Source organism: Neoarius graeffei, chromosome 4 (genome assembly GCF_027579695.1).
Source record: "Neoarius graeffei isolate fNeoGra1 chromosome 4, fNeoGra1.pri, whole genome shotgun sequence".
Classification (NCBI taxonomy): Eukaryota; Metazoa; Chordata; class Actinopteri; order Siluriformes; family Ariidae; genus Neoarius; species Neoarius graeffei.
The window spans coordinates 37,769,137-37,792,250 of NC_083572.1; the positions used below are offsets into that span (position 1 = coordinate 37,769,137).

The window sequence follows — 23,114 nt, forward strand, 5'->3', positions numbered from 1 at the left end:
TGCCTTTTTAATACAGAATAAATGAACAGGGAACTGAACATTAACTGTTTATTGAAATTATTATTGCAAGAGTGATTATAGTTACTATATGACTATAGCTACAATTGGAATATGCTGATTCTGTTAGTGTTTATAATTATTGTACCAGCCACTACTGGGTAAAATTAAAATAAAATCTTACAATATTGGTTGAAAGTCTAGAGCAAGATATTTTGTTATTTTACAAATAACACATCAGATATTGTTTTAAAAATAAGTATCGATGTATAAATTATAGAGTGAAAAGAGCTCTGTAGTTAGATGTCCTTGGGGTTGTTGAGACCTGGAGGGCCAGGAATCCCATCTAGCCAACAGTTCAGGTCAGAATCCTTTGGGAGTAAATGCTTTGGCTTTCGCAGCACTCTGTTCCCAAAAGCTGATGTTGGGAAAAATTCTTTCCACAAAGAACGTTTTCTTGCTTTTGTAGTTGTTTAACTGTTGCTCTGTGTAGGAACTCTTTGGAGGGTAAAAAGGTACATTCCAACGTCTACGTAGCAAACGCTAGGCCACAAATCTGCACCATCATTCCAATCGTTTCGAAAAATTTTATACGAATCATAACCACAAATAAATTCTAATTTCCATGTGTATCTTTCCTTTGCTTCTTTCTGACTAAGATTTTTCAAGTAATCCAGTAGTAGAGGTTTTTTTAGCTGTAGTTTTCTTTGGACAACAGCAACAGACGTCAGACATCTTCACTTGGCTTCAATATGTGAATAGTATGTAAACAAAGTTCACTTGTCCCCCAGCACTAGGGTAGCAATGGCTGCTAACGTAAATGTGACCTTAGTTCAAGGGGTCTATACATAGACCTATAAATACAGACCTTGAATTTCTCTGCACAACACCCACACACCCAACATTCTTGTCAATATGCACACCGTATCTTGTATTTACAAATAGTTATTGTATTGTTAGTTTTTTAATTGCAGTTATCTCAATTTGATGTTGCACAGCACTGTATTGCATATACGGCTGAACATACTATCTGCACTTTATACCAGATACAGTTCATACGTTTTTTGTCATCTCTGTCTGTCTGTTGCCATCCTCATAGTTGAGGGTCGGTGATCCAGGAAGCTATCAACTAGCTTCCCTGAATTCTCTTGGGTGATTATAGCACACCAGAGGGACCCAAACCCTCATCTGGTGGCAGGTACACATACAGATACCTATGGGCAATTTAGAGTAGCCAATCAACCAATCCACATGTCTTTGGACTGTGGGAGGAAACCGGAGCACCCGGAGGAAACCCACGCAGACACGAGGAGGACATGCAAAGTCCACACAGAAAGGCCCCCATTGGCCACTGGGCTCAAACCCAGAACCTTCTTGCTGTGAGGTGACAGTGCTTACCTTTTGTCATCTATCTTTTATATATTTTATGTATACAGTGGTGCATGTAAGTTTGTGAAACCCTTATCATTTTCAATATTTCAGCATAAGCAAGACATAAAACAGCATCAGAAGTCTTAAAAATAGATGAAGGCAACCCAATTAAACAAATGAGACTAAGATATTATACTTGGTTATTCATTTATCAAGAAAAATGATCCAATATTACAACTCCAAATCAGGAAAAAGTTGGTATGGTATGGAAAATGCTAATGCTAATAATAATAATAATAATAATAATAATAATAATAAAGCCATGACTTCTAAATTCACTTTGACTTGTATCTCATTGCAGACAGTATGAACCCAAGATATTTCATGTTTTGTCTGGTCAACTTCATATCATTTGTTACTATACATCCATTTCTGTGTTTAAGGCCTGCAACAAATTCCAAAACAAGTTGGGACAGGGGCAATTTAGGGCTAGTAATGAGGTAAAACAATTAAATAATGATGTGATTTGAAACAGATGATGCCAACAGGTGATTGTAATCATGATTTGGTACAAAATCAATGCCCAGGAAAGGGCTAGTGTTTGAGGAACAAAGATGGGTCAAGGATCTCCAGTTTGCCAACAAATGTGTGAGGAAAATTATTAAAAACAATGTTCTTCAAAGAAAGATATGAAGAGATTTGGATATTCCACCCTCTGTGGTGCATAATATCATTAAACAATTCGAGGAATCTGGAAGAATTTCAGTGTGTAAATGACAAGGGCACAAGCCTAAACTGAACACCTGTGATCTCTGATCCCTCAGACAGGCAACCTGAATCAAAAACATTCATCTATAGCTAATATAACCACATAGACTTCGGCTTACTTAAAGCTAATACATTTCAGTCTTACTACAATACAGAGTTACATCCACAAATGCCAGTTAAAACTTTACTGCTTTAAAAAGGAAGCCTTATGTTAACTGTGAGTGTCATCAACTTCTCTAGATTTTTAGGCATCTGGGATGGACCATCACACAGTGGAAATGTGTATTGTGGTCAGACAAATCAGTATATCAGTACTTCAGGTCTTTTTTTTTTTTAAGAAAAAAAACATAGGCTGTGTGCTACGGACCAAAGACAAAGGCTACGTTCACACTGCAGGCTGAAGTGACTCAAATCCGATCTTTTTGCCCATATGTGACCTGTATCTGATCTTTTATTGACAATATGAACGACACAGATTCGATTTTTTCAAATCCGACCCAGGCCGTTTGGATATGTGGTCCTAATTCCGATTCCTATCCGCTCTTTTCATATGCGACTTCAGTCTGAACCGCCAGGCCGCATTCATCCGACTTACACGTCATCAACAAGCCACAAACGTCACTATTCTGCGCTGAAGTAGGCGGCGGGTCTCTCAAAAAAGTTACAACAACATGGCGCATAATCACGGGCGCAGATAGAGGGTGGGACGAGTCATATTTAAATTCACCTCGTTCGGTCCCCCCCACTTATAGGGAGGAAAAAACGTCTATGCTGTCTTTCTTTGCATAAGGCAAACCTCATGGAAAAATCAAAAGACTAATTACCATTCGGTTTATTGAGGTGCACGGCAGTGTATACATAGTTGCAACAACTCATAAAACAAAACAAAGACTGATATTCGGTTGGTTGAGCTGCGCAGACTGCACAGGTTGCGAGCTCGAGCTTGGTTGCTATGGTTACTAACAACAAGTTTGACAGGCATATCGGGGTTGGGGTTGGTTTGCTGGCAGCTTTGTCCCCCCCAGTTTTTTGTCCCTCCCAGTTCAAAAAACGTATCTGCGCCCCTGCGCATGACATCAATGCGAGGGACGCTTCGGGCTGTGAAGGTTCTGAATCTTCTCAATGGAAGGACGCAGAGGTTAGGGAGCTGATTTCCATTTGGGGGGATGCAGCTATTCAAGCTAGATTGGATGGGTCATACCGCAACCGGGCGGTTTTACTTCCGTAAACACTGGCCATGCTCACTGCGTGTGACGTCGTCGTATCCTGCAATGCGCATGCCGAACACTTTTAGGTCGCTTTTCGTTCATACTGAGGATCACATACAAGTCGCATATATTTGTTAATGTGAACGACCTCACAAAAAAATTGGATTTCACAAAAAAATCGGAATTGAGCATTAAGCCTTGCAGTGTGAACGTAGCGAAAAAGAACCATCCAAGCCATCCATTAATGCAAGCATTAATGCAGAAACATTGGAGCAATATATGCTGCCATCAAGATGACATCTTTTCTAGGGATATTTCAACAAGAAAAAAGCTAAACCCCTTTCTGCACACATTACAAAGGCATGACACAAACAGTACTGCATCAAAAAGGTGGAAGCCTATTTATGAAGTGGAAGACCCAGATGAGAAATGAGATTGCATTCAAGTACTGCTTTCAGGATTTGTTTGACATGCTGAAGTTTTTTCAATGATCACCATTGATGAAGATAGGCAATTCCTGATTGCTCAAAGAGAAGAATGATGGAGAGGATCAATTACATCAACGGACAGGGTGTGGAAGAAGAGGGTGCCTGTCCCCTCTGTCCCCAACAGAGAATGCATATTTTGAAATGAAAAATATGACAACGATGACTCTGTACTGTTGCACATATTAAGACTTGTTTGCAGGAAGAACAGGACAAAATAACCCCTGAAATGCTTTATCACTTAGTGTCTTCAGTCCCTAAACATCTTTTAAGTGTTGTGAGAAGGAATGGCAGCATTGGTAAATGCTTTACTTTTCCAACTTTTTTTGAAATGTGTTGCAAGAATCAAAATTTTAAATGTATTTATTTTCAGAAAACAATAAAATTCATGAGATAAAACAAATAATGTGCTGTTGTGTTGTTTTGAGTGCTAGTGTTAAAGCTGTTGTCAACAGTCCAAGCATTCTAGCAAGAGCTGGAACTACATGTAACAGTCTACCTAAATTGAGTAGCACACATTTGGGCAACAGGGTAGCATTCCCACTGAATCTTATCTTCACTGTGATGAATTGTATGGCCTGATTCAGTACTAGAGATCTTTCCCAGTTCACTGTGAGGCTGTGTAATTTGTGTGAGGAGGATGGACATGTCCCAGGTTACCTGCTTCCTGGTCAGAACTCATACTCCAAGTATGACAGTACCCTTCTGGCTGTAAGTGTAATGACAGGCCTGTTTGTGTGCATTCTGTCAGCTCTAGAGAAGGGTCTGAGGGTAAGACATTGGAGTAGACCCCATTGTTCTGACCTTGGGATTGATTCCTCTGTTCAGAGGAAAACAAATTTCTTGAAACAGAATGGCCATTTGATGAGGTTGGAAATTGGCCAGACCCTGAGCCCTAAAGGCTGGGCCAAAATTTATACCTCTGCACCTTAGTTTCAGAATCCTCTGGTCTGATACAGTTACCACCCAAAAATAAATAAATTTGACCACAAACCATCCTGTTGGCACCATTTGTCATAGATAGGCTTCACAGGGTTGTGATAGTGAGGGGTGTTATTTGGTAGTCAACCCAGGAGTAAGTTGAGGATGCTCAGATGCCTATCAGGAGTCTAATAATGTGACACTTGCCAGTTTAGAGCTTGTATTAGGCTGAAGGAACTTATGTGGGTGCCAGGCTGATGGACTGAGTGAGGATGCCTCATGGCCAATCCATTTGGCTGTTCTGTCTTTGAGTTTTAAATGTGTTCTTTCTTTCTAGGACTTCTTTAACCTTAGGCCTAAAGAGCAGCCCTGGTACGTAAGGTAGATTGCACAGGGTTGGTTGCTCTTGTCCAGCATCGCAGATTGTGCCAACTACACCAGGTATAATCCATAAACTAAACTGGTGGACATCCAGGACATCCTTTCCTAGGTAACTCATTACCAGGAGTTATCGTGCGAAGGTGAGCAGCAAAATTGTACTGAATTGCCTGTATACACCTTGTGCAAAGCAATTTCATAAAGCCTCACCAGAATTTCACCAGTGAATCTGCATTCAGTGTGTGGGTATCATGTGCCTGAATATCATAGTAAAGCCACCAGTGGCACACTGCAAGTGACAGTGGCAGGAATGTAGCCCAAGCCAACCTGCATACATTCCATCCTGTTAGCGAAAGTATGCACTTTAAGTAGTCCGCACAATATACTCACCGGCCACTTTATTCGGAACATCCATACACCTGCTGTTTTATGCAGTTATCCAGTCTAACTTTGCAAACTCAGCAATGTGAGCATGTTATTTAAAAAAGGTCAACCCACTGAACCATGCTAGTGGCAAATATCTCAAGCCTGTACTGTGCCAGACAATGACCTATTTAAGAAAAAGAGCTCAGAATCCTGAGGGACACTGCCCTTTACAAACACTGAGAGGTAATGGACATGCAAATTTATTAAAAAAATTTTTTTTTGCTACCTTAAAATGTACGAAGCTAATATCAGGCTATCACAAGCTTTTGAGGATTGGTTACCTCCAAAAGCCTGATGTGTATGAGGTGAGAAGGAAAAGGGACTCGTAGCCATTGAAAATGGTAACTTGTAGCAAAATGCTATGTGATATGTTCACCACATGAATTTGTGGTAAAGGCTTTGATGTGCATGTGTGCACACAAGAAAGTATCCAGGGGTTTAATTGGTCATCTATTAAATTTAATTGGGTGAAATAGAACAATAATTTGCATGTTAACTTCCTTGCACTCGCTATTTGAAACTACTGAAGACGGAAGACGGAATTTGTGAATGTGAAACTTTACTGCAGTCTCGTGCCATTCTGTCGTCTGCATGTTTTCTCTTTAATGCTTTTGATCTCTTTGTTAGAGTTATGTTAATTCAATACATTATCTGGATAATTAAATCGTATTTTGGACTTTTGACATTCAAACTAAAAACGTATTTGATTGTATCCAAGTCTCTGTTGTAATTCATCCATCTTCTCTAACTGCTTTATTCTGGTTAGGGTCACGGTGGATATGGAGCCTGTCCCAGGATGACTTGGGCAATGTAACTTGGCCAAGTCAACCTACTGACATATTTTGGGAGGTGGGAGGAAACTGGAGAACCCAGATGAAACATATATGGGCATGGAGAGAACATACACAGAAACTCTATCTAGACATAAACGCAACCTCAGGATTGAACTGGGATTCTTGGAGCTATGAGGCAGCAATGCTACCCACTGTACCACCTTTTCTTTGTTCATTACAAAAAATATTGGCATAAAATCTACTGACAATGGAAACAGAAAATCTATTTGATCAGTTCTTGTCAATCTGTAAGTTAAATCAATTTATATGTCATTAGGTAAATGTCACTGTGCTACACTGCACACATGCAGCACACTTAAGCATACCTCTTGATAATGTATTCATTCAACCCAACCCCTTGTTACATTTGCACTTACTAGGTAGATACAAATTCATTTATCACCTAGTTTGTTATGTGTAACTTGCTTCAAGTAAATGTAAATAAATGTAACAAGCAGTTGGACAAAGTATTTGGCAGTAAATATGTTTCTGGATGAAATTCAATTCTGCAAAGAGAAGGAAGAGAAACAGGAGAGAGAGATCAAAAGCTGGACTAAAGTACATTGATGATAACGTTGAGAATCACAGATTCCAACTATCATGATTGCTACAGTATCAAGTTGAATTATTTGAATGTCTGTTATAAAACAAAGTGTCTCCTCCAACTGTTTGCCCTTTTGCCACTCTGTGGCCTTGTTCATACCTGGTATTAATATCCATCTTCAGTAATTCAATTACAAGTGGACAGCCAGAATGTATAACCTTTTAGCATTTTGCATATATCTTCAGTAACCACTTGTGATCTCATCTCATTATCTGTAGCTGCTTTATCCTGTCCTACAGGGTCGCAGGCAAGCTGGAGCCTATCCCAGCTGACTACGGGCGAAAGGCGGGGTACACCCTGGACAAGTCACCAGGTCATCACAGGGCTGACACATAGACACAGACAACCATTCACACTCACATCTACGGTCAATTTAGAGTCATCAGTTAACCTAACCTGCATGTCTTTGGACTGTGGGGGAAACCGGAGCACCCGGAGGAAACCCACGCGGACACGGGGAGAACATGCAAACTCCACACAGAAAGGCCCTCACCGGCCACAGGGCTCGAACCCGGACCTTCTTGCTGTGAGGCGACAGTACTAACCACTACACCACCGTGCCGCCCCACTTGTGATCTGATTTCATAAATCATTTCTGCTGGAGGAAAGGTGTCATGCACATTTATTGCATCACTTTTCTGCTGCACTTGTTTTCAGGCAGAAATGTCCACAAATCCTGTCTCATGTACACATCTGGGCTGGATAGATTTGAAGGCCCAGTGTGAGATTAGTGTGAGCTAAGTTGGTTTATTTAATAACCTTCTGAAAATAAAGTGTTTTTTTTTTTCAATTGCATGGTCTGCTAACTAAACATATAAATAAATGAGAGATGAGATGACAACAGAAGCTACAAAAAGCAGCTGCTTTTGTCTTTGCTGTTATAGCATCACCTGTATCCAACAGCCTAGTGGCAGGGAATTCTACCGGTCACCATGAGTTCCAAACAGTCTCACAATGATTATGTATTTTCCAGCTAGAGTAATGATGCAGTTGAAGTGGTCCTCCTTTGTTGCTGTTCAGGATTCATCGGAACATGTTTGCCTTTACACTACAAATGTTGTGTGGTCATGTGCATCCCAGACAGCCTCCAAAGGTGGTTTGAGTGATCAGATCACAACGTGTCTGAGATGCCTTGGACCCCATTCACACATGTACTTGGCACTGTCCACTTACAGCTGGATCACAGGAAAGGAGTGGTATAGAATCATTGTTAGTACCTAGAATAATGAAGACCACAACAGTACAGATGTGTGTTGTCCCCTTGTAAAGTCCCCTGCTATAGCCTTTTCAATTCAGATTTATTTATCTAGCACTTTAAACAATGGACATTGTCCCAAAGCAGCTTTATAGAAATATATAAACTCTGGATTTAATTTTTTTTAATGTATTAATTTATCCAGAGGCAACGACAAGGAAAAACTCCCTGAGACAATATAAGGAAGAGACCTTGAGATGAACCAGACTCAAAAGGGAACCCATCCTCATCTGGGTGACACCAGACAGTGTAATTGTAAATCATTTTCCTCCTATAGCTGTATACTCATCTCATTATCTCTAGCCACTTTATCCTTCTACAGGGTCGCAGGCAAGCTGGAGCCTATCCCAGCTGACTACGGGCGAAAGGCGGGGTACACCCTGGACAAGTCGCCAGGTCATCACAGGGCTGACACATAGACACAGACAATCATTCACACTCACATTCACACCTATGGTCAATTTAGAGTCACCAGTTAACCTAACCTGCATGTCTTTGGACTGTGGGGGAAACCGGAGCACCCGGAGGAAACCCACGCGGACACGGGGAGAACATGCAAACTCCGCACAGAAAGGCCCTCGCCGGCCCCGGGGCTTGAACCCAGGACCTTCTTGCTGTGAGGCGACAGCGCTAACCACTACACCACCGTGCCGCCTAGCTGTATACTATATAGTCAAAAAGTGTAACCAGGAACTTTTGAGCTTATGAGAAACTTATGAATATGAGCATCACAGTCATCTTTGAACTCATTATAGTTTTCAATTCAACTGTTCAATAATGGAGACTTGAGGGCAAAAATGTTCATAGCATATGCAGTCCTAAGGCTATCCAAAGAACATCATCCACAGCCATCTTTTTGGTTTCTATGTGGTACCATCTACATTTGATCTTTGGGCACTCCATGTGGGGTCAGCCTCAGCAGCAGTGAGTGGTTTTCAGATGATGTGATCTCCAACCAGAAGTAGGGCAGGGCCACTCATATCTCAGGAGTAGCATGTTTAACTTGGGGAGAGAGAGAGAACGAAAATATTGTCACATAATGGTTAAAGACCATGTACCGTGTTTGCATAGTGTAAGCAGGAACTACGGCATTAGCCATGACAGCATAACTAACAAGGAGAGCCAGAAGCTAACACAGAGAAGAAGGCATTTTGGGACATAAAGTGGCCAGCCACTCCACTGTCAACAAAAATGAGTACACCAAAGTGAAATAGCTTTTTTCTTTGGCAAAGGTACAAATCTGTGGTATATATTGCCACAGAGAGTTAAACATTAGATTTGATGCTGGGTTTGTTTGTTTGTTTGTTTGTTTGTTTGTTTGTTTGTTTAGCTAACTTTGACACAATCTTTGCAATATTTGATATAAAGATTGTGTGTCATTGACATTTCCAATTAAAATACAAGATTATAAAAGGGGATAATGTATCATTTTTGCCAAATGATACTAATTGCTTCATGATACCAATTTTTGAATGAGACTGATTAGTCAAATTTGCAGCACCTTCATTCTGGTATATACCTTTTATTTTGGATGCTTCCGGTATAAATAGATCTATGTCCCATACACTTAAATCCAGAAAAAAGGTAAAAACATGACATTACAAACGATCAGCCTACTACTTATGGGATGTAATTCCATCCACCCATTATCTGTAACTTGTGTAGGGTCACACGTAAGCTGGAGGCTATCCCAGCTGACTACGGGCAAGAGGCGGGGTACACCCTGGACAAGTCACCAGATCATTGCAGGGCTGACACACAAAGATAACCAACCATTCACGCTCACATTCACACCTACAGTCAGTTTAGAGCCACCAATTAACCTAACCTGCATGTCTTTGGACTGTGGGGGAAACCGGAGCACCCGGAGGAAACCCATGCAGACATGGGGAGAACATGCAAACTCTGTACAGCCCTCGCCGGCCACGGGGCTCGAACCCAGAACCTTCTTGCTGTGAGGCGACAGTGCTAACCACCATGCCACCCTGGGATGTAATTGTATTCAGTTATACTGCAATATGGTTGAATAGAATTACATCCAGTAAGTTGTAGACTTAAAGTCCATGTTATATATTAGGAATATAAGTTTATTTTTCATTCTCAGACACAAGCAGACACACCAGTGACCGATGGCAGATCTAATACTGAGCTTCCACCAGGAGTTCTGTATAAGGTAAGACTCTGAATATACTTGTTCTGTACTGGGGGTTTGTGGTAAAGGATTAATTAATGTCATTGTCTGTGTGTGCATAATGGCAGGTGACAGTGATACATGACTATACAGCCACAGACAAAGACGAGCTGGACCTTAAAGCTGGGGACACTGTACTAGTACTACCTTTTGTCAGCCCTGATGAGCAGGTTAGTAACAGTTCCAGATAATACATTTATGAAAAATTAAAGGTTTTAAAGGCTAGTATAACTTTAACAGCTGTGAAATGTACACACATTTCTTATTTTGTGTTTGTGGATGTGCAGGATGAAGGATGGTTGCTAGGTGTGAAAGAGTTACACTGGATTCAAAATAAGGACCTTACTGCAAAGGGCGTATTTCCTGAAAATTTCACTCAGAGGTTGTAAACAGGGTGTCTATATTTATGCACCTCCTTAACTATTTCTGGTTCAACCATTATCTTTTTTTTTTTTATCCCCCATTTGCTTACTTATATGCCCTGTTCTTTTTTTTTTTCTGGTTTGGATGAAAAAATATCAATCACTATATTTTGTTTTCAAGAAATTATTTCCTGCACTGTGATGTATCATGGCTAGAGGTAGACTGCATTATAAATGGACATTGCATTTTACGGTAATTTCTGAATGTGACATTCATACAACACACTTGTGTAAAAAAAAAACCTTGCAAAATGTGGTGTGGACTTTTTAACATTTCTACTGATCCTTTATCTTGTGATTGTGTTTGTAATCAGCTATAAGATTGACAGTTTCAGAGAAATACATCCAGAAAGTATTAAAGAAATATGAGTACTGAGTGAAATTAATATTTTGAAGTAGTTGACTTGTACTGTTCTGCTTAACTTGTGATCAAGATACTTTACCTTACCTTATTATATTTTAGGGTTCTATTTCACTCCTCAACCATCAGGAGGTGGTAGTTAACACCTGGACATTTTCTTGTGCACCTATGCTGAGACCGTACCACAGAGTCACGTGGTGGCTGTATAAAATAGTGCAATGTAAAATATTACGGTCACTGGCTGGCTGTCCATTTTATTCTTTTTAGCCTTGTTGAAGCCTAGTCTTAACATGCATCCTGGGTGATAAGGCAGCTCTAAGTACATGTATGAATAGGGTCAACTGCAGATTGGGATTTGATTGCTCAGACCACATTCAGAGGTGGTCTGGGCCACCTGTCAGTGTGGGAAACAAGGCCAGACTGGCGGACATTGATGAGTAATTTTTGCGTTTGTCCGTCTGTATTTCAAAAGCATCGAACCAGATGGCCGATTTAAAAAAAAAAAAATCAGGGCTCAACATTAGCAGTAGTCCAACTGGACAGGGCAAATAAATGTTCAGTCGGGACAAGTCAAATCCACATCTGCTTGTCCAACGGGACGAGTTGACTTATTGTCAACTAGTCTCCCGCATATCGATAGCAGCTCCCTGAGAGACAGCGCAAGCACATGCTCATTGCTCTATCTTATTAAGTAGACCAATCAGTGTTCTGTGTGGGCGGGCTTTACGTCTTCTCTCCCTGACGGAGAGTCCATCAGTTCAGTGTATCCAGGAGCGTCGTGATAGAGTGCCAAAACAGAAAACTGCACTTCACCTCAGATACACGAAAGTGTCCCCTTGCCTAATAGGGGTAAAATAACGAGGGTGTTGTGCACTGTACTGTTTGTAACAGTGACTTTAGCATTGTCCATGGCAGGTTAAACAATTGTAAAAGACATGTTGAGGTCAGTTTAACAGTGTTATGTGTTTATGCGTATATTATTATTTATACTCACTGGCTGACTGCTAAGGCTACATGATGAGGCCAAACTCCTTGAAAACTTGATTAAAGTTGCAATAGAATATAAAATATGAGTTAAATAATAGTAATAAGCAATTTACATAAATAGTATAAGTAGTCTACATATTTTGTCACATTTTCTACATATAGGCCAATCTAATTTGGTTTACAGATGAGAGAAAATTACTCAGAGTATTACATATAACCGCCCCAGACAATGTAGTTATGATACCTTACGCTTTTATATCTTTTATGGACCACATCTTTTAGAGATTGTTGAAAATCACCATTTTTATAGTAATTATTCAAGAGTCACATCAATAAAGTTCCAACAAAACTAGTTCAATTCTCACAGTGATCCAGCCGTGTTATTTTTTATGAAATTCCGGGGAAGCTGAGTACAGTAGGTGTGTGTGTAAAAATAACCACATTGTAATATCTAATTATAGATTAATGGATTCGGAATTCATCGAAATCAGAGAAATGGCAATCAAATACCGCAATCAAATAAATATCTGTGGTAAATCTTCATTTCATTCGGACTTTTTATTGTATTTTTCTTTTATATGGTTCACATTAACACATTATCGTAAAATATTTTGGGGGAATTTGACGACAGTGCCGAACTCACTCACGGTTTGTTTTCATTCACAACGTAATTTTGTCACCCTTATCATGTCCAACTTTTCTTTTGGTTTCATTTCATTAAATTAATTTATACTTCAAGTTTTACTGGATTAATCAAGATTTAACTTTGTTTTGAATTTGGGCGAGTCTAACTCTTAAAACTGCAGATCGGGTAATGGGTTATAATAACACATGCACCATAATAGGGCATGAGTTAATCAAAGATAGACTGCCTTTCAGCTTTTTCAAATTTAGGCTATAAAAAGAATTTTCCCTGACACCCAATTATTTTTGTGTAGTGGACTGAAAGCTACTGAATTTGAATCACAGACTTCCAATTTTATTAGTTTTTTTTTTTCAATAGAGCAATTAATGAATTTAGGGCCACGTGGCCCTAAATTCTCCACTATTTTTTCTTGCTTCACCGTGACCCAGTTCAAGATACTACTTCATGCACCACATGGTGGGCTTTCCCTGTTCGTTTAAGGCATTGTGGGATACAAATTTGAAACAGGAGAGGAAAATGGAGGACACGAATGAAATGTGAAAGACCGACTACAGTAAAGTAAAGCAAGATGAAAATATGTTATGTTGCGAAGGAAAGTAACATACATGTCAACCCCTACGGATTTCCCGTATTCCCTACAGATTTTGGCATTTTAAAAATGGTACGGGCGTAGTGGTATTCAACTATGGATTTTTCTACATTTTCACCTTAAAATTATTTTGATTTATTACCATCAAAAAAATCGTCATGAAATACGAAAATGCATGGGACCCGCCATTTTCTACATTTAGAATTACTCAACCGGTACTTCTGCTAGTACCAACAAGCCATTCTGAATGTCTGAGCATGCGCAATTGTGATTTTCCTGCACACCGAGCGGGAAATAACAGCACGTAGCGTAACAATAGACAGGCCAAGAGGTCAAGATGTCGGCACCACCGAAGAAAAAACTCAAAACATCTAAAACTGGAGGTCGCTTTCTTCCCGAATGGACAGAAACATTCAATGGAATAATTATCGCTTCCAAAATGGGTGCTGAGTATGTCAACTGCACAATTTGTTGTAGAGACGTGAAAGTGTTTGCCTCTGGAATTTACGACGTGAGGGAACACATGAAATCTCAAATGCATGTGAAGAATGCAAACCAGAAAAAGAGACAGCCGTAAATTAATTTCTTCACGCAAAAGCCAACAAAGGTTGTATCTGACACTATCTTAAAATCAGAAGTGGCATTTTGCAATTTCATTGCTCAACACAACCTCCCGATGTCCGTCGCAGACCATTTCATGGAACTCGTCCCTACACTATTTCCAGATAGTGATCTAGCAAAGAAATTCAGCTGTAAACGGACCAAGGTGACTCAGATTATAAAACAAAGTCTAGCACCAGAGGCCACTTCTCCAGTGATAGATCATTGTAAGACTATGCCCTTTTCTGTAATGATTGATGAAAGCAATGATAAAAAGAGTGACAAGAGACTGGCAGTGCTTGTCCGAATTTTTGACGTGAATGTTGGGGCTCGATCCAGAATTTTGGACATGCCAGTGTGTAACATTGGTACAGCGGAGTCAGTTTTCAAAACTTTGGATGAAGTATTACAGTATGTATGTTATGTCCATTTCATGTTATGTCCACTAAATTTTGTTGAACTGATATAGGGTTAAGAAAACACTGACTGTTGTTTAATTGAGTGTTAACAGGATGTACAGAAATAAATCAGTGCATATATTAGGTAAGATCTGATAAATTTTTATTGTGCATGAAATATTACTATGGATTTAGTATGGAAATTATGGATTTCTTTACCAGGGAGTACAGGTGAGAGCCGTGAGGGGTTGACATGCATGAAGTAAATGCAGGACCAAACTAATAAATATTGGCAGTCAGCGAGCACATCAGTGTGATCAGCTGTTCGTTTAGCGACAGAATGATGTAAATCAGTGCATGGTCAAGGTAAACCTATAAATGGCAGTAATGCAACACTGGATGCCAGCTGCTGTAAAACCCAAAAGAAGAAGGAAAAGAAGAAGCAGGTAAACCTGTGCATGTGCACACCAGACTTCTTCTGTCTGCTTGACTGTGCAAAGTGAACAATTTCATGCACATTATTTGCTTGGGAATCCCCTCAAATTAAATAACTTCCCAGCCACAGAATGGCCTGGGTTTTTTTTTTTTTGATATATTGCAGAAATAAACATATCGCAATGACCAAATTTCAGAGAGAACTAAATTTCACCGATTTTATGAAATTGAAAGGCCGTATAGCTTTAAGAGTTCGGTTTACATGAAACTTTGCAGTACAGTATTATGTTAAGTGCCAAACTGCCAATCAATGGTTGTTATTATTATGGCTTTTTTTTTTCATTCATAATAAGAATGACAGTCATGGTCATATGCTTTGTAGGATGTAGATTTATATTTTAATAAAGTTTTTATTTTCTTCTAGTTTCTAAGTTCTAGTCCAGCAGATTTTAGTCTGAATGGCAAATGATATTACCATGTCTAGTTTTGAGTAATTTTAAGTCATTTTGTTACAAAGTTACTTGGAATCTCGTACTCAAAATTGTAACTCTATAATGTAAGAATAGTTGTATTGTTAATTACTAAATTTCTTATAGACTTTTTATAAACGTAGTATAAAAAAGTCATTGTTGACAATGTTTGAGTGTTGTTATAATATGAGTACCAGTAAGTTGTAACCAGCTGGAACATCCATGCCCCCATACTTTCTTCTAGACATGGAACTGACCTCTGTGTACTATTGTTTTCTTGTGTATAACTTTAACCATGTTTTTCTTGAATCTCCTGATATTTTCTTGTAAATTATATTCAATTTGTTGTGCAATTAGTAACTAATGTCTACTGTAATTTGGCCTTTGAAGATCACAAAAATGTGTCTGGAAATAGCTGAGAAGCCATTTCCAGGCATCTAAAGCCCTTCAGTTTCCTGGGCTGTAAGCCGTGCCCCGGACCCCCGGCCGCATTGTTTCGGGCCTTTGGCCTGTCATTCGGACAGGCTGAAATGTGGATGGACAGGCAACATTTCAGACTTGTCTGTCCTGTGATAGTCCGCTTAAAATTCCATATTTCCCACACATGCTGACATTCTTTTAGCAGTGTGTATGCAAATGTGTCCTGGGCCACATTGAAGGACTGACTGCTCAACTGGTGTCCACTGTGTAAGTGGAAGTGCATACACATTCATGCACCATCCATCCATTATCCATAATCACTTATCCTGTGCAAGGTTGCGAGCAAGCTGGAGCCTATCCCAGTTGACTATGGGCGAGAGGTGGGGTACACCCTGGACAAGTCACCAGATCATTGCAGGGCTGACACGTAGAGACAAAAAACCATTCACACTCACGTTCAGACCTATGGTCAATTTAGAACCACCAATTAATCTAACCTGCATGTCTTTGAACTGTGGGGGGAACCAGAGCACCTGGAGGAAACCCACACAGACACGGGGAGAACATGCAAACTCCACACAGAAAGGCCCTCGTCAGCCACTGGGCTCAAACCCAGAACCTTCTTGCTGTGAGGTGACAGTGCTAACCGCTATACTACCATACCACCCCATTCATGCACCAATCGTGTCATGTTAAAATGCGACAATAGGCAACAACAATGACAACAAATTGCTAAATGCTTTAATTTCCGACAGATGAAGCACCACAGTTTATGCTAGACTTATTTGATAGCCAATATGGCCATTAATCTTCCAGAATTCTGGCCACATAGAACAACTATCGGACATATGTTTTAAATAACCATATAATAGCCTACATTTATACAGTAATAAAACAAATTGCTACAATCCAACAAATGTATTTTATTAAAAGTAGAATGAATGAACTCTTTAAAACTCGTCGAAGACTTTGTGAACTGAACATATAGGCTACAACAATAAAACAAAATTAGCTTTGCTGCTGTTAATTAAACAATTATATTAGCCTACTTTGGCAGCGGTGACATGGTCAAGCATTGGTTTGTGAATGGAGGGCGAGGCCAGGGAAGATGAGTGGCAAATTGATCACACCTGTGGTTAATTAATGGTGTGTGTGTGTTTTGCACTGATGGCTGAGGACTGATAAAGAGGAAGAGAGTGGAGAGGTAGCGTTCATCTCCCGAGCGAAGCGCTCGTGTGTTGTGTGTGCGGGCATGTGTGTAGAGTACCAGTGAGTCTAACTGAAAAGCGTGTGGAGACAATAAATGCCAGGTGTAAACAGATATACATAGATGCATCTAAATATATATAAAATATAGCCAATTCTTCTTCCAGTAGCTCCCATTAGGGGTTGCCACAACTGATCATTCTTCCCAATTTACGATGTGCATATTTGATTTGGCATAGGTGTTTACACCGGATGCCCTTCCTGATGCAACCCTCCCCAGTCTGTCCAGGCTTGTGCAACCCCAGTGGCTGGTATTTTTACCTAATCTGCATGTCTTTGAACTGTGGGAGAAAACCCACGCAAACATGGGGGAGAACATGCAAACTCCACGCGGCCCCTGTCGGCCGTGAGGTTCAAACCCAGAACCTTCGTACCCATGTTGATTTATGTTTTGAAAGGGTTAATCCATGTCATCTGATTTGGCTTTGCAACCCATGATTCTTGAGATGGGTCAGACTAGTGTCAGACAAAGGCCAATTTCAATCTGAACTGCACCACCCGGGTTGCTAACAGCCAGATGGGACTAATGAATCTCAGGCAAAGGGTGGCGCACAGTGTCTGTGTCGTGTGTGTGTGTGGTGGTGGGGGTATCTGCCCAGTTCCATCCTGGGAGTTATATTCCTTATGCATCTCTTTCAGGTTGGTTGTGCCCCAGGTCCTATCTGAATTGTCATGACCAGGGATTAACCATCTTTGACTCGCATGGTTTGAATTTAAATCCAGGTCCAGCCTGGATTATCCCTGGTCCTTGGTATGAAAGAGGTACAAGAGAGCCAACACTCTCTTGTAAAAGAGGGTCAATTTCAATGTGAATTGGACTGCCCGGGTTGCTGACAGCTGAGGCGGTACAAATGAATCTCATGTAAATGGTGGCGTACAGTGCTTTGTGTACACACACACACACGGTGTAAACTTACAAAGTTTATTTTTTTGAGCACATTAAAACAAGTCAAGATGCATGCACCATTTTTTCTCCACTGAAGTTACTCACCACATGCATGAGTGTTATGGGTGAAAAAAACTGCAGCTGAAATAAATTGGTAAAAGAAGGATTGAACATTGGTCAAATAACCCAGGTCCAACACTGGTCTTTGGTATGAAAGAGGCAATAGTTGTTCATCCGCAGTCACCAGAGAGCTTAAACATTGGCTGTGCATGAATCTTGTAGAATGGCTTGTAATCACTCAGAGCTGAAGTTGTCTGTATAGTGTGTATATTGTAAATCAAAAAACTCTGTGGTTCACCACAGTGTGTGTTATGCTGGTAGTCACAAGCTGTCATGCAGATATCTCAAATACCCCTTTCATATTGAGTGGCCAACCTGAGCTATACCCACATTGATTTGTGTCTGAAAGGGTTAACCCACGTTGTCTGACTCAGCTTTGTGCAGTGGGACATTCAAATGTTTAAAAGTGCACACTTAATTCTGCCAGCATGTTCGATCAAATTTATCTTGAAAATTGAAATTGACCCTTGTCTGACCTGTGGGCGAGAGCCAGTTTAAGAGTTCAAGAGAAATTTGAGCAAGTGTGTAGGCAGAATTGAGTCTGCACATTTGTTCAAATTAATATTTTCTCTTCAAAATATAATTTATGTGCTTGTGAATGTCCCACTGCACACTCAGGAATGAAACACAAATATAACATCATACCTCTCTGTTAGCATAACACCTAAATAATAAAAATAACTCTTAGTGACCTGGATGGTGCAATTCACATTGAAATTGCCCCTTGTTCAACCCAAGTCCGACCCACCTTGACAGACCATGCAGGTTAACCCTTTCAAACACAAATCAATGTGAGTACAACCTGGGTTGCCACTTGTTCTGAAAGGGGTATATGTGTCTAATGTCTCTACATTTATTGACCTCTCCTGTCAAATTCTCACTCCTGGCAATGTGACGTATAGGCCAGGATGCAGAAAGCTCTCCAACAGATTTGTTTATGGATAGTTTATGGATGCCACAAAGTTTGGTTGGCACAATCTGTGTGGCTGGACACATGCAATCAACCCTAAAAAACCTAGCTCACTTGTTAGGCATGCAGCCCTGCAGTGAAGAGGTTGCAGAATCAGAAACCAGTACCAGAATGTCATGTTGCAAAATCATGTTGCACCCTCAAACTGCCAAAAGCTGGCTTATTGACGACACCTAAAAAAGCTCAGCTGGCCTCTTATGAGCTTAAAATAGACAAATAGACAGATTCATGCTATCAGTCATGCAGACAGACTCGTACCTCAGTAACTTTGTCAAACTCCCCACCCCCAAGAAGCCAGCAGACCCCAAAGGTGGACTGATAGATCTGGGCATACTGACCAGGCACAAATGGACGTTTTTGCTGATGCCAAGTCAATTTATGATTAAATATGGTTCTCCCTAGTGAAGTCAAACAGCCTTCAGTGACATGACAGAGGATTCTTCTCAAGATCCCCAAAATGCCCAGCAATACCCTGGTTCCCACTGCTGCTCTTGCTAACGGTTAGGAAAGCCTATAAACCTGCCTCCTATTGTATTCAGCGTGACATTATGGTGCTGTTTATACTTCAAGGCCACTCTTCTTTTATTAGTCTAGTTAAGCATTTGTCACTGTGCTAAAACACAGCATGTTCCTATGTACAGTCCTCAGTGCAAATGAGTACACCCCCTTTGAAAAGTAATATTTTAAACAATATCTCAATGAACACAATTTCCAAAATGTTGACAAGACAAATTGTAGGGTGGTACGGTGGTGTAATGGTTAGCGCTGTCGCCTCACAGCAAGAAGGTCCGGGTTCGAGCCTCGTGGCCGGCGAGGGCCTTTCTGTGTGGAGTTTGCATGTTCTCCCCGTGTCTGCATGGGTTTCCTCCGGGTGCTCCGGTTTCCCCCACAGTCCAAAGACATGCAGGTTAGGTTAACTGGTGACTCTAAATTGACCATAGATGTGAGTGTGAATGGTTGTCTGTGTCTATGTGTCGGCCCTGTGATGACCTGGCGACTTGTCCAGGGTGTACCCTGCCTTTTGCCCGTAGTCAGCTGGGATAGGCTCCAGCTTGCCTGCAACCCTGTAGAAGGATAAAGCGGCTAGAGATAATGAGATGAGATGAGACAAATTGTAATATAACATCTGTTTAACTTATAACATGAAAGTAAGGCTAATAATATAACTTAGATTACACATTTTTTCAGTTTTACTCAAATTAGAGTGGTGCAAAAATGAATACACCCCACAAAAACTACTACATCTAGTACTTTGTATGGTCTCCATGATTTTTAATGACAGCACCAAGTCTTCTAGGCATGGAATGAACAAGTTGGCGACATTTTGCAACATCAATCTTTTTCCATTCTTCAACAATGACCTCTTTTAGTGACTGGATGCTGGATGGAGAGTGATGCTCAACTTGTCTCTTCAGAATTCCCCATAGGTGTTCGATTGGGTTTAGATCAGGAGACATACTGGGCCCTGGCAAACTCTAGGCGGGCTTTTTTGTGCCTGGGTTTTAGGAGAGGCTTCTTTCATGGCCGGCGTCCATGCATGCCATTCCTCTGCAGTGTACGCCGTATTGTGTCACGGGAAATAGTCACCCCAGTTTGGCTTTCTACTTCTTTAGATAACTGCAGTGAACTTGCATGCCGATTTTCTTCAACCCTTCTCATCAAAAAATGCTCCTGTAGAGGTGTTAACTTCCGTGGACAACCTGGACGTCTCTGTGAGATGGTTGCAGTTCCATCTTTCTTAAAATTGTGTACCACTTTTGCTACAGTATTCTGACTGATAAGTAAAGCTTTGCTGATCTTCTTGTAGCCTTCACCTTTGTGGTGTAAAGAAATGATTTTCTTTGGGGAATTCTGAAGAGACAAGTTGAGCATCACTCTCCATCCAGCATCCAGTCACTAAAAGAGGTCATTGTTGAAGAATGGAAAAAGATTGATGTTGCAAAATGTCGCCAACTTGTTCATTCCATGCCTAGAAGACTTGGTGCTGTCATTAAAAATCATGGAGACCATACAAAGTACTAGATGTAGTAGTTTTTGTTGTGGGGTGTACTCATTTTTGCAACACCCTAATTTGAGTAAAACTGAAAAAATGTGTAATCTAAGTTATATTATTAACCTTACTTTCACATTATAAGTTAAACAGATGTTATATTAAACTTTTGTCAAGATTTTGGAAATTGTGTTCATTGAGATATTGTTTAAAATGTTACTTTTCAATGGGGGTATACTCATTTACGCTGAGCACTGTACAAGTCCACTGGGTGACAGGTCATCACCATGGCTGACAAACAGGCTCGAAGCCCAGTTCTGCTGTGACATGCCAGTGCACAAGGGGTATGGGCACTACTGAGAGACCTTCTATTCCAGGAGTTCTATGCTGCAGGTTCCTAGGCATCACTACACACCTCCCAGGAGAATGAGTAGAGTGGTTAAATCTGAACACCTTTCTGGTCAGTTCTAGGGTGAGTTGGTTCCTCGTGACATTGTGGTACAGGTTATCCAGGTCTTAAATACCACTCCCTGGTGGTAACACAAAACAAAACCAGAGACAACCCAGCAGGAATTTAGCAATAAGGTTTCAGTGACCGATAGCCATGTGACAAAAGTATTTTATAGGAAATACTCCATCATACAGTCATCATGTGACACTATAGTAAAGTCTGAACATGTGTGCACATGAAAAGAAAAGGAATCCAGGTATTAAACACTGCCTTCTGACAGTTATCCACTGTTGAATGACCCATAGTTATATGTGTAACTAGTCTTTTAATGTTTGGTTTGGTTATTTTATTGTAGTCATTAGATATGAGAATAATGTGGCAATGATTAACATCACTTGTCTGTAACAAAACCAAATTGATTATACTGTATTAAAATGGATTGCTTTAAATACTTGTAATTTGATTCTTTTCATTTTTGGATGATTACATGTTCACTTTATTATACCTTGTTGAATGGTACACAAAAATATTTCTCTCTTCTCTTGAACAAATAATTTGCTAATTTCTGGTTTCTCATCTTGGTAGTTAGCAAAAAAAAGGTAAACATTTATTTTATTTTGAATAACAAGAAATAATTAAATAACCCATTGCTTTTACTGGCTTAGCTGTTGACATACTTTGAGAAAAGGTTACTTTGAAAAATAAAAAACATTGTTCGGATTGATCCTAACTTTAGCCTGTACTGTGGCCTTAAAACACTCTATATTGCTGTCCATTCTTTCATATTAACTGCAACCAGAAATCAATGAAATGTGTAAATATTTTCAATAATTACATTATTATTTAAATGTCAATTTTGATATTTTATATATTTCAGTTTAAAATAAATGAACCATGGGCAGCATGACGGTGCAGTGGTTAGCACTGTTGCATCACAGCAAGAAGGTTCTGGGTTCTGTGAGGTTGGTGGGCCCACACACACAGGCAGGTAAGCTCTCCTCACTGCGCTGCCACAATGATGCTGAAAGGACAGTGCTCTCACTATGGTGCTGAAAAAACAGCTTCATTCCAGCACCACAATTTGTAAACACCAGTGCGCACATGGCTGAGGAGTGGGGCAGCTTAATTCTACATGGCTGGAGCTCACTGAGGGCTGCTTCCACTCACCCTCCATGAGACTACCACAGGATGTAAAAGGATGCTGTTGCCTCAGGTGGGTGAGTCATGAGGAATAGAACTTTCATTTGTCTTTGCGATTCTAACAGGGAAGCATCTCTCACTCCTGTCTGAGGAATTGACCAACCACCAGAACTCCTCCACGTGGTAGTACTTCTGTCTAATCCCAATGACATGATTACACTTTTTACAAGCACCCTGCACACTACTTTCAAGAGATTTACTTGATCAAAAAAGGTTACTTTATCAAGAGGTTATCAATTAATTATAAAGATCCGCACTCACTCCTATCTTCCCCTTCCTGTGCTCACTTTATTTAAAAAAAGCACTGTGGGTTTTGTCTTAAAGACAAAATTGCCCATAGGTCTGAATAGTTGTTCATCTCTGTGTTGGCACTGGGGTAGATTGGTGATCTCCCCAGGGTGTACCCTGCCTCTCACCAAAATCGGTTGGGACTGGGTCCAGGTTCTCTTGCAACCCTGATGGACAA

General features: G+C 40.3%; 1 protein-coding gene across 1 annotated transcript in view; it reads left to right on the forward strand.

Annotated features, from left to right (window-relative positions):
* Positions 1 to 14,963, forward strand: part of bin1b (bridging integrator 1b) — a 197,869-nt gene extending 182,906 nt beyond the window's left edge. The window contains exons 13-15 of the mRNA XM_060919212.1: positions 10,351 to 10,419; positions 10,506 to 10,607; positions 10,725 to 14,963. Coding sequence (XP_060775195.1) covers positions 10,351 to 10,419; positions 10,506 to 10,607; positions 10,725 to 10,826 — 273 coding nt within the window. The 3' untranslated portion in view covers positions 10,827 to 14,963. The remainder of the gene's footprint in view (positions 1 to 10,350; positions 10,420 to 10,505; positions 10,608 to 10,724) is intronic.
* The last annotated feature ends 8,151 nt before the right edge of the window (positions 14,964 to 23,114 follow it).